The sequence below is a fragment of the Haliaeetus leucocephalus genome, unplaced genomic scaffold (assembly GCF_000737465.1).
Source record: "Haliaeetus leucocephalus isolate CR32 unplaced genomic scaffold, Haliaeetus_leucocephalus-4.0 Scaffold751, whole genome shotgun sequence".
In the NCBI taxonomy this organism is placed as follows: Eukaryota; Metazoa; Chordata; class Aves; order Accipitriformes; family Accipitridae; genus Haliaeetus; species Haliaeetus leucocephalus.
In genome coordinates, this window is record NW_010973187.1 from 6,589,483 (window position 1) to 6,602,118 (window position 12,636).

At 37.4% G+C, this 12,636-nt stretch overlaps 1 protein-coding gene across 1 annotated transcript in view; it reads left to right on the forward strand.

The window, feature by feature from the left end:
- ORC5 (origin recognition complex, subunit 5) overlaps positions 1-12,636 on the forward strand; it is a 73,426-nt gene that overhangs the window by 59,482 nt on the left and 1,308 nt on the right. Inside the window, exon 14 of the mRNA XM_010580902.1 lies at positions 9,355-9,467. Within this exon, the coding sequence (XP_010579204.1) occupies positions 9,355-9,467 (113 nt within the window). The remainder of the gene's footprint in view (positions 1-9,354; positions 9,468-12,636) is intronic.

Consider the following 12,636-nt stretch of genomic DNA (forward strand, 5'->3'; position numbering starts at 1 on the left):
ATGAGAAATCTCCTTTAATTTCATTATTTCTGCACATGGCATATACAGAGTACTGGTTTTTGTCCTCAGGACAGGTTAGAAACCCTAATTGCTTTAAGTATTCTTTAATACAAAATTATATTTGCAAACAAAACTCCTTCATATAGCAGTAGAAGTCTAGTAACTCTGTGTACACAGTTCTATATTTTACTGATATAGCGTTAAAAATTTAGGGCCTTCTCTAAAGTATCAAGTCCTATCAGTATCAAAGATAGTATTTTTAAGGTTACTTTTTTCTGTTCTTGATAGAACTTTTCTTGCAATATCTAGAAATGCTGCCATTATGGGATAGGTGTTATAAATGAAGGACCAAAAAAAAGGGAAAATTTTCTAGATTTGGGGATTTAAGGTTATATGCTTGATCAGTTGCACAAAGATTTGCTTCTGGAAAACAATCTTTGTGTCTCCTTCCTCATTGTCTAAAAAAAGCTTGGAACCTGAGACCTCTGATGCAGAAATGAGTCAGGGGGTGGCAGAAGGATACTTCTGTTGGCTGCCTATTGCCTCTGCCTTGAAAAGTAGCCAGCCTTTGTCTGGTGTCCACTTTATGAGTCTACCTGACTTAAGTAATCAAATTAACTGTAAACATCATTCCCCAAGTGTTTCTTTGACCATCTGTTACCATCTTTAGTTGCTCTGATTTTAAGGTATGAAATAGAAAGGCAAGTACTCTTGAATTATCTCTCTATAACTCATATCTGTAGTCCTACTTACGAGTGCCTTTCCTAGGTCATTATGGACTAAATTAGATGCATGCACCTCCAATAGATTGCAAGTACATTCAAGCCTTGTTTTTTGCATGTTTTGGAGTATCAAAATAAACTCCCCCGTGACTGGTTCCAGGAGTCTTAAATTTCTGAAAAAATTTCCAAAGACACCCTCAGGTACAGAAAATAATTTGATCCTCTCAGGAAATACCACATTAAGCAAATTTCTAGCATGCTTTTCAGGGCATTACAAAGTACTTTAATTGATCCTCAAAGTGAGGGAACTAACTCAGAAATACGGATTTATCTGTGCATCACTCTACAGAGTTTTTTATACTTTCTTTTAAAATTGATGAGCAGAGTGAGGCAAAGAATGTTGTGAATTGCCTTTTGTTTTCCTTTTTCTCCTTAGGTAAATTAATGCTAAAGTAAATGTGCTAAGAGAAGAAAGGGGCTTTTCCCTAATTTATATATTGAATAAAAATAATGAAGAGAAAACAAATTCATTAATACTTTGAAAGATTCCTTTAATAATAGTTCCAAAATTAATAAATTATTGAACTGCTTTTAAAAAGTGATGTTACTGTAACAGTGAGTGAGCCAGCAGAGCTAATCTGTGCAAACACTTTTGAGATACTGAGAAGTTTTCCAGAGATGGTGGGGGAAGCTGGATTCTCATCATCTTTCTTTTTTTTTGGCGGGGGGGGGAGGGGTGTTGGTTGTTTTGTTGTGTTTTTTTAAGACTGCAGAGTATGGTGAGAATACAGTAAGCAATAGTGAGAGAGCTCTTGCAGAGACCCAAGAGAAGGGTAAAGGGGAAACACAAAGTGGCAGGATGTAGAAGATGCAGATGATATACTCTACATTTGCTGAATGCATTATAACAGCCACATTAAGTCAGACCAGAAGTGAGTTTACCCACTGTTCTACTTCTTACAAGACAGTAAAACTGTCCGACTGCTTTCCAATTAGTATCGGACATGCAGGAAAAACATAAGACTGGCAAGCAGAGAGTGAGTTTAGTCTGATGTGCGTTATACCTTCATATTACCTGTGGCTTAAATGCTTGCTGTGGAGTTGATGTTCTTTGTATTTAGCAGTTTGTATTTCCTTCCATGAATACACCCAGTTGCTTTCTTAACTCCATAAAACCCTCTACCACTGCACTAAATTTTCAGCGGCAGAGTGTGTCACAGATTAACTACAAATTTGGATGAAGAAATACATCCTTCTGGGTTTCTTGTTTGTTTTTTTAAATTCTCTTTTTAGTTTTCTGGGATGTTTCATGAATCTTGTTTCAGTGTCCCTTTTTAAAAAGTTGCAGGGTTTTTTGGAAAGCACTGAGTTTTGGAAGAGAAGATGTGAGGACTAAAGATAATGAGAAAGTACAGAGGAGAGATGAAAGGGTGCTGCTCTGATGAGTCAAGATTTGCAGCTAGTCAGACTCGCTGAACAGAAAAAACCCTAGAAGACAGACTGCTAATTGAAGCGAGCAGATTCTAAAATATAAATATGAATTCTAGGGCAAGGTGAGGAAGTTTCTCCTCAATGGAAGAAAATATGTTTGCTTCACTTAAGTTTGAAGAGAAAAGCCACAGGGAAACCAACTGCAGGAGAACGTGCTAGCAATAAGGCAGCTTCTAGTATGCAGAAAGGTGTTCTGTGGTCTGAAAGACAGGAGGGGGTGGGATGGTGCGGAAAGGGTAGAGTGGAAAAGGAGAAAGGCAAAAAATTCCCACTTACGCCTTGAATAAGTCTATGAAATTGGCAACACTTTTTGTCAAATACTATTTAGTGTAAATGGGGCACAAAAAATGAGACTGTGTGGTAGAAGTCAGAAGTGGTGAATACTGATTATACAGTGTGGAACATAACGTGTAAAAATTCTTACGATCTGTATAGTAGAAACTGAAAAAGTTTTGCAGTGTAAAATTCAAGGTTATATGCCTTGGGCTTAATAAACTTTTCTGCTATGAGGATATGCAAGAAATACCTTGAAGGTGGTGAGTATGATACAGAGTGGGTTTAACAGCATGAAATTCAAGGTCATATACTTGAGAGTAAATAGACATTTCTTCTAAAAACAGAGGGTTTGTCTTTTAGAAACTGAAGAAAGAGGAGTGAGTTTTGGCTGTCTTAATAAATGACTGAGCCACCAATATGATGAAGCTTGGAAAAAGCCAAAAGGGTCACTTGTTTAAATCTATAAATCAGACAGATTTGCCTTGAGTGAAGTGAAGTCAGAGGAGACGGTGAAGACAGAGATGCAGACTAACAAATACAAAAAGATTTCATTAAAATATAAGAGAGTATTCAAATAAATAGATCTTGAATAAAATTATATAGGAAACTAAAACAAGTTTTCCTATCTGTGTATCAGTAAGATTCTGGAAGAATCTTCTGTGGCAGTCATTGTGTTGGAAGAAAAAAGCTTCTTGTTTCTCTGATAAAATTTAGTGCATTCATGAAAAAGATGGTATGACATGATGGCTTCAGTGACATGGACTGATCTCAATCCAGTAAGTTCTTTATTGTACACAAGACTGAAAGGAAGCACGTTGCATGATGATTCTTAGGGGAAAATACGATACAAATCTCCTTCCCTGCCAGGCTGTCAAGGCTGCTTCCTAGTAACAGCTAAACATCCCTAACATCAGGATAGAACAAACATTTTAAAATCCTTAAATGGGTGTAAAAATAAAAGAAAAAAAGATCTGTTAGCCTAAGCAACATCGGTTTTTAAAGGATAAATGGTAGCAGAAGCAGTCAGTTATTTCCTTCCCCACACACTCCCCTGCCCTGTAGTAATTAAACATTTAGTGAATATAATGCTGTCACATCTGGAATTTGTCAACACATTTATGTCTTGAAAATTTGTTCAAGTTAGTAATTAGTGTTAAATTCTGTTTGACCCAATCTGATGAATTCTTGTGGTAAAGTGTTGTCAACCCATTGACGAGATATGCAGAAATTACTTAAAAATTTAGAAGTGTGTTATATACTACTACAGATAAAGAAATAACATGCAAGATCCTAGAGAGTCAACACAAAATAGTGAGGTAATATTTATGTGGGAGAAATGAAAAAAAAACCTAATAGGGGACAAAGACACCAAACGCAAACATTTCTAGAAGGCAGCTTTCAAAGCAGACTGGGTCACTATGTTTACTGTGCACTGTAGCATCCTATATGGCCACCTATGTGTGTGTTACCAAAGTGAGGGGCATAGAGTGCAAGCCTGTGGAGCATGCCGAGGCTGTGGCTGTGATACCCCTGTTTGTTGGTGGCTCTGTTAGTGCCAAAACCACTTTTACTGCATTCATAAGGTAGTTTTAAAAAGAGTTGGATTAATTTAAGCTGAGAAAAAGGTAAAATAAAAAAGGTGAAGCATATAGTAATGAATGCTTTAACTGCACACTGGAAGGCCATAAGCAATTTGGAGGGGTGTCTCTTGTATTTTTTTCGTGCATTAAAAGCCTTGCACAAAACATCATTCAGAACCAAAACCTGACTGTTAAAATGTAAGCATTCAGAAAAGTGTTGATTTATTTTTAATAAACTTTTATAAAAACAGTTTTGATCAATTGCTGGCTTAAATATATATAATTGTAATATTCTATTGTTACCTTTCTGTATGAGCTTTTCTAACAAGGCTGACATACTGAGCATACATACTCTAGGTATAATTTTGATTGAAATAATTTTGAGCAGGTTTTTTTTTTATGCTTATGTAATTTGTTCTAGGGTCATTGAATTTAACTCCAGGAGACTATTGTGGGAGTCATTTTGACTGAAATGTGTTTTCTAAATGGCATCTGGTTTTCAAACTGTCTTGTTGCATAGCAGTGGTTTTAGCATGTGCATGAATATAACTCTTGGCAGTGGTGGGTTTCGAACAAGTGCAGTGAGCTGCATGTTTGCTTTGAGAGCTGTGTGATGATGGTGCTGCACAAAGCACTAGGATCCGTATAAATTTTAATACAACTGTGAAAGAATATTGTACCATTGTCTGATGGTACTAAATACGGAAAGTTCTTAATTTCTTGATAGGTTTGAAGTTCAGAATCAAAAAGCTGTGCGTAAAAGTAAGCCAGACTGAAGAGTTAGAATTAACGTAACATCTTGGGCAAGATAATTGAAGATTATAGACTGTGGAGATGAAAGATACTTTGCAGATCATCTAGTATGTCTCTGCCAGTTTGAAATTGTTCCTGCGTGTGTCTTTCATTAATGTTTTTCTACTCCAGTTTAAAATGTACCACTTGGTGAGATTTCAATCACACCTCTAGGGAAAGCGCTTTTTTTTTTTCCCTATTAGTCAGCATCATTTTCTCTGTTTAGTTTTATCCTATGGGTTTGAGATGTGTCACACACTTTGTCCAAACTCTTTCCTGTGACAGTCAATCATTGCTTACCCAAGCTAACCGTGTGTTTCCTTGTATCTCTGGTCCTAATTCTGCTCCTGTTTTGCACCTCCATGAATGTTTTCTGGCTTCTCATGTTGTCCTCGGGAAGAGCCTGGCCTTTGTCAGTGGACAGCCCTCACTTCTGGAATCCTTCTTGCTTCCATACAGCCATGTGCTGACAAAGCTGGTCTTTGTGTCTGCTCAGGGAATGATGCAAGGCCCATCTGTTAGTCCAGGCTGATAGGAAAAAAAGCAGCCTTTAAGGATGGCTTGTTGGTTGCTTGTTTTTTCCAGAGATTTCAATGTCCATATTTGACCAGCGAATCTTCAGAAGCAATCTGAGCAGTCATTTCCTCCTAGCAGCAACTCTCTGCTGTGCTTTTATGATTATTCTCACCTTGCATCCAACCTTTCAGCAGCAGGTTTCTCACACAAATATATTTCAAAGAAAGCTCAGTCATGGATTATTTTTAAATATACCAGTGACACGTGTTCCTTCACATCTTTCAGATCAGTAACTTTTCTTCAGATTTTCTTGTTGTTCCTGCAGAAAATTCCATTTACTTGTTAACTTTTGCTGGTATTAAATCATTACCAGATCTAACTCTAATTTTATTAATAGCTTTAGAATATTTCTTCCAACTGCAATTTCTTTTGTTCAAAAGATTCTCAAATATTCTTTCTTATGTCACCCACACAGTTTTTCTGGCTTGTTTCTAGTCTGTTCTGCCAGATGTTTTTTCCCAAGCTTTTGTGATAATGAAATGGAGCCACTGTATCCGTGGTATTAAAAAAAAAAAAAGCTTTGAAAATTTTTTTTGCTAAGAAGTGCAATTAGTTTGACATTGCATTCATATTTTTCCCACCTGTGTTTCAAACTTTTGACGTATCTTCATTTAAGAACAGATTGCCTCCAAAGCTTTAGAACACCTGAACTTTTGAAGTAGTAACTTTTTCAGTGCTTAAGTTGTAGGTGGCACTTGGACCTTAACAGTTAATAGAATATGAAAATTGGTGATTTTTAAAATTTAGCTGCAAATAGGCTGTCTTAAACCCACTTCATTCCACTGTATCCTGCTTTACCAGGTGAATGCCCTAAGTAGACACAGAGAAAGAGACTGTTTATATAAATGCAATTTTATGCAAAATGGCTCAGCTCCAGAAGCAGTTAGAATGAAAGTTAGATCTGGTAATGATTTAATACCATACAAAGCTTTTTCTTCCTTCCTCTGCTACCCCTACCCCAGTTAGCTGTTACATGTTCAGCGAAGAGGCACTCAAACCCCTTGTGGCAGGAGGGAATTGAACCTTCTGTGTCCTAGAAGACTTCTTAACCTTTTGGTGAAGACAATTGTCTTATTTTTATTAATCAGGTCTAGACAGATGGGTTCAGTGCAACATATTTGAGGAACTTAATAATTCTACATCTACCACAATTGAATCTAATCTTCTAACAAAGCAATTTATTGCAAAAAATGTGTGTTGTCCAATTCTGTGGCTGACTTATCAGCAGGAGAATCCTGCTATATTGTATAAAGCAGAAAAAAATGAAGAAGTCATTGCTTTGGGGTGACAGAACTCTCGTGCTGTTTTTGATTCTCCCTGAACCTGTTGAAAAAGCTGTGCAAACAGAGCTCCAGGCTGCTGCCCCTGCAGCATGCAGGCTTTTGGATTTGTCCTTCAGAGATCTCTGCCCTTCTCCATGTACAGGCTGGGCATCTCTAACTAGGTTTTGAATTCCACCCCAAAGACTCACAAGTTAGGTATTTTAGCTTCTAACATTTGGCTGTCTGTAGGGGAGCTGGTCCCTATTTACTCCCCTTAGATACACGTTCTTTCTCTTTGTCTCTGCTGAGCCTCTTTGGAGATAAAACTGTTTCCTACCTGCATGAATTGAAAATGGTAGTTCTCTCTACTTCTGTCTCTTTAAGCAATCTCAGGATCAGGACTCAACTGTTTCAGCACTCACTTCCCTGTGATGACATTTTTATTAAACTAAATAAATAGAGGATTTGTGAAAAAAATGAGTAAAGGGTTGCAGTTTGCAAAGTAAGTTTGTGTTACTCTTACGATCAATAGCTTCATTTGTCTTGTAATACTATATATTGAGTCTTTAGAGTTAATGTCTTGAGTCAAAAACATTAATGAAACTTAGTATCTAGTCTGATGCTATTTCAGTTTTATTGAGTCAGCCTTTAGTAAGGAATTTTATGTTGCTGACCTCATGTTACATACATAGCATTTGGTGCTAGTTGGAAAAGAAAATGGTTACAATTTGTTATTACAGTATTGCTGGAACATTTGTAAGGCAGCAGCAAGGTCAGTTTTACATCCCACATAAAACTGAGATGAGTCCAGCTCCAAACTATCTAGGCTTTTGCTGTCCTCGCTGGGAGCTTTTAGGAGCCTCCTGCCATTCCTTCATTGGTGATTTCTGAACGTGAGGCCAGCTGCAAGTATGTACTGCAGAAGTGATTTGCCAGTAATGGTGCATGGGGGTGTAAAATAGCAGTTGTTACAGTAGATTACTCCATAATGCTTCTTCACTGAATGAATAAGGACTTTGTTGAATGAAGAATGTAGAAAAATGTGCTCTCAAACTCAAAGAGTATTGTAACAAAATAAACACCTAACAAGTTTGAGGCTGATCCCAATTCAGTGATGTTCAAAGTGATTCGTGAACTGGATTTTGACCCATTTTCCTTATGCTAAGTTCAGTTTTCCTCAATGCTGTCAATGCTAACAATTTGTAAATCATGTGCTACTCTTTAATGTAATTTATAGACCTGAATTAAGTAAATGGAATTTGTCTTTGTGAATATGGGTAGGCCAGTATTCCTTAACCAAACTCCACAGACTTTGCAGAATGATGGCATCCGAACTATTGTTGTCTAATGTCATATAAAAGAAAGTTAAGCACAGGCTTTTAGAAAAATTGTTTCATTCTTGGTGATGGTAATTTTTTCTATTCTCCACAGTTGGTGTCATTTTTCTATATTATGTCCACTTAAGGGAAAACTTTAATAATTATTCCTACCTCCTGCAAGCACTGTCACAAATTCGAAGACCAAGTTCACTTTCAGCAAAAGAGTGGGGTTATTACTGAGTTAGGATTTTTTTTTTTTTGATTGATACTGGTAAGACCTTGCTGCTGCTTTTTATAGCAATGTGCTTCCTTGAAGGTTTGAACTGACACTCTTTCCTAATACATTTATTCCCAATACATTTATTCTTCACAAATTCCTTACTATGCTATTATCATTACACAGAGATAGGTCACAGTTGTCTGGTTTTTTTTGAAAAGTAGAGCTGTGGGCAGATACCAGTTCTTCATAAAATGTAACCTTGTTGCCTTGAATTGTCAGTGGCATCTATACCAAAGGCCAGGGAAATCTTTACTTGTTTTCTCTTTTACCTCTTTCTTTCCCCTGGGAGCTGGGAAGAGGTAGGGAGACAGTAGAATCACCACAGCGTTTTTTCCTAACTGAGGAAGAATAGACTGGCTGTGCTCAATGGTTACATCCCATGACTGCACTTTAGTGATACCACAGTCATCATTTGGAGGAAGGAAGATAGTTGAAAATATGCTGGTACATTGCTATTTTGGTAAAATAATCAATGGTTCTGTCAAAACACTGTGTTTGTAGGCAAATTTCTCTCCTTTCAGGCTCTGGTCTTTTTAAGCACACAATTTCCCAGCCTTTCCTTTCCAACCTTCAGATTCTTTATCTGGAGTAATACATCCATCTGTTCAAAATGTGGTATGAGCTAGCACAGGAATATCCAACTTTGAGTGTGAAAGTTGAAGAGGAGGTTTTCGGGTATAAAGGAAAGAATCAGAGTCTCTACTGGTTGTCAGGCAGAGATTTGGAAAATGTTCAGCTCATGCCTATTATTCCTGTTCCTCACATCACCTATCTCTCTCTGATCAGAACTCCAGGATAACTCTTGATATGAAGGATGAAGGGTTTAGCCTGTGTCTCTCACTGCCTGTGCTGAAAATTTAATGGTGAAAATGTATATATGTTCCTGGGTTTGCTAGCTGCAGAACTATGTGAAAATCAGTAAGCAAGTATGAGTGACTTTCCAGAGAAATACGGGAATGGTGCCAAAGAGGAAAAAAAAAAAAAAAAAAGAAATTGGCCACTGCTATTCACGTTAGCAAAAAAATGACTAACATTACTAATGTCTCTTGTTTGTAGATCACCTCTCTTGTGACTCTCCAGCTGTTATCCATGGTTGGCCATAATGACCAGCTTGATGGACCACGATATAAATGTACTGTATCTCTGGACTTCATCAGAGCTATTGCCCGGTGAGCCTATTAGAGATCATTTACTGTTGTATGTGCTGACTTGAAAAAGACTTCAAACCCAGTGTTTGGTCGGTCTGTAGCTCTCTGCAGACCAGAACAGAAATCTATGGATATTTTCTAAGAGTGAATGAGTCGTCTTATTTATGAGAAGTGTTGAACTCGAGGTAAGTATAGTCCAATCCTGTTTTGAAAAAAATTTATGTTACAGTGGCAGTATGTGTTACGGTAACATACTGTCTTTGTGCTTAATAAAGGTCAGGGACTTCATGTGAAAATACTGCTCTAAAATGTCAGTCCCATTTCATTACCAAAAGGCACACTATGGTATTTGAATCTGAAATGATATTTAATTCTTAACAGCGTTTGTTGTACATATGATATAAAAACTACATAGATTATAAGAATTCTTTCAGACAGTCTATCTTGTGTGATCTGTAGTTGATACAAACTAATTCAGTAAATGAACATAGGTACCTCAACAGCTCTGTTCATTCAGAACCTTCAGATTTGGAGTGTGAGAACAGTTCCAGGTCTATCAGGAGAGATGATGGTAAATTACAGACAGAAATGCATGCAATACATAGGCAACAATCAAGCCTATGTCTCAATTTTATGAAATGCCAACAGCATTACCTCACACCTGTTGCTGCAGCCTGCTTATTAGCAGGTCTTGGATAAAGAGTCTGTAGCCAGAACAGAGCCCAGAAATGACATGTGGTGAAAAGGAAGAGAAACATTCTCAAGACCAACTCTTCTTTATAATGTGGGACTTCAGAGGAACCTGTGGTGTAGACTGTATCCCATAACCTCAGGGCACATGTTGCTCACCTGAGCTATTAAATGTCCAATAGCCTTGTCGGTAAACCCCACACACTAATTTCACTTTGCAGTTGGACAGGCCATAGAACGAAACTTATCTGGTTCAGGCCTGGCTGGACCACACTGCCAGGACCTCCACAGCTTCGCTGTGTCACTTTCCTATTCCCAGCCATAAAGTTACTTGTGAATGATGCCCTGAAAAAACTCCCACTGGTACCAAATACAGCAGACCATCTGCTCAGCAACGTGGATCATTGTGTATACAAACGTCCCCAAGTTCTTGTCTCTGCTCTAACTCCTACGGTGAATACAGAGACCAGTTCATTAAACTCTGTATGGACTATGAGGGTCCTTGAATTAAGGCACTTGAAATGACAGCCCTCTCCTTGCAACTTTAACATCCTTAGAAGTTTCATTGACTCCATTAAAATTGCTGGAAAGGTAGAGATGGCCAGAAAACAGGACCTAAACTTGTGCTATGCAGCTTATGCTTACCAGAGAAAGTAGTTGTGGGAGATGCTATCACTTCAAATCTCAGTGCACAGTATAGTGCTTTGGCTTGCTTTCCTTTAGGTCACATGTGTGTGTATATATGTATCCTGACTGACTTTTCCTACATGTTATGAGGAAGAAAGCAGGTCTTTTTTCCCCTGGCCAAGTAGTTTGGAAGTGTTTATATGCTGCCTGGATAGGGCCAAAAATGACCTGACAGATTTTAAAGTTGGCCTGTTCTACTTTTCTCCTGCTCCCCCCCTCCCCCCTTTTTTTTTCTTGCTTTGTTCCTTTGTTACACTTCTTTTCTTAAGTATCTTTTGCAGCCTACAGTCTTTGTAAATCTTTGAGAATGATCCATAAAGTTACAAGGTTTCATGAACCCATGATAAATGGGCTTCCCCCTTGTCTTGATGGGACTAGCTACAGGGCGAAGGCATGATGATCTGTGCTTTAAGAAATTTCATTTTCTAGCTGTGCTGTAGTCTTACAGCTGCCTGTAGTTTTTAACCACTCGTGGGAGAGGTTATATTTATTGCAGAGAAGGAACTACTTCATCATTTCAACCAAAATACACATCAAGTAAGCAGCCCATCTCCTGATTCTTTTTCTCTGTTACTGTAATAGTACTAAAGTAATTTTGTTAGTCACTAAAATCTTCAGATACCTCAGCCTTGTTAACAATCTCAGCCTTGCTACTCCAGCATATTTCCTAATGGAAGGCTGAAGAGTGTAAAGAGCAGGACAGAAAATTATGCTCTCTCCCTCCCCTCCCCACTCCCATTCAGGCTGTTCAGATTATCATTTCATTTTCTGTATTTTTTTAAGCAAAAGTGGGGTTTGCATTTAAAAAAAACAAAACAAAAGCCACCTGGTTTTGGAAGAGTAAAAAAGTTGTGTGTCTTCCTGGTGGCTTTTAGTGTGATAACTGCTGGCCGTGCACAGTCTCTCTCCTTAGTACCACAGAACCTCATGTCTGGCTCTATTCTGTTGCATATATTCAGTCTTTGCAGAGATATTCCCGTGCTTTTTACCATGTAGTATTTACATGCTTAGCCAAAGGTAAGGTTAGGCATTTCTTTGTTAGAAATCTTTAATTTCTGTTTTAAGAATTTCAGACCAAAGTTCATAAATTTTCTGTAGCTGAAGTGGGGATCTCTTAATGTTTGTTGAATGTAATGCGTCTTTTCATATAGTGTCTAATGAACCCAGCTGTTATGACAGGACGACTGTGTTTCATTTAGTTGATAAGGTCAGCATTTGTTAGAGTGTGTGATTTTCTTTCTGTGGAAAGCCTTGTAACTAAAGCAGTTTTCTTGAGTGACACAATGTCATGTGAGACAGTTAATTTCTTTAATTTTGTCACTGGATTATTAAGTAGACTCAAACACAGTATTTCTTGTTGGGGATCTTGGGGATTTCTGAACTTTTTCTCTATCCAATATGATGTTTTATAGAAACTTTTTGAAAAGTGGGTTACAGGATGATGCATGAACAGAGAATATTAAATGATTGTAGTCTAACAAATAAGACATTCAGCCAGTTAATCTCACTTAGCATTGTGAGCGGTTATTTTTGCATCATTGAATACTTTTAAAAAAAAACTTTTAATTTTATACTTGTCATTATATGCAGTAATTTGCATTATTTATTCAAACAGTAAACCCCTAAGTCTGAGTGTTAGATTGTATAGCAGAATGAGTTTAGAGAAAAAAAAAATAATTATATGTTTTATTCTACTGCTGTTTCATTCTGCCTGCCATTAAAGTACAAAAGTATACATTAAAATCTTCTATCCCATTGAGAGGCATTCTTGGATTTTTCAAATTTAGCTATGAACATGGGTCAACTAGTGTCA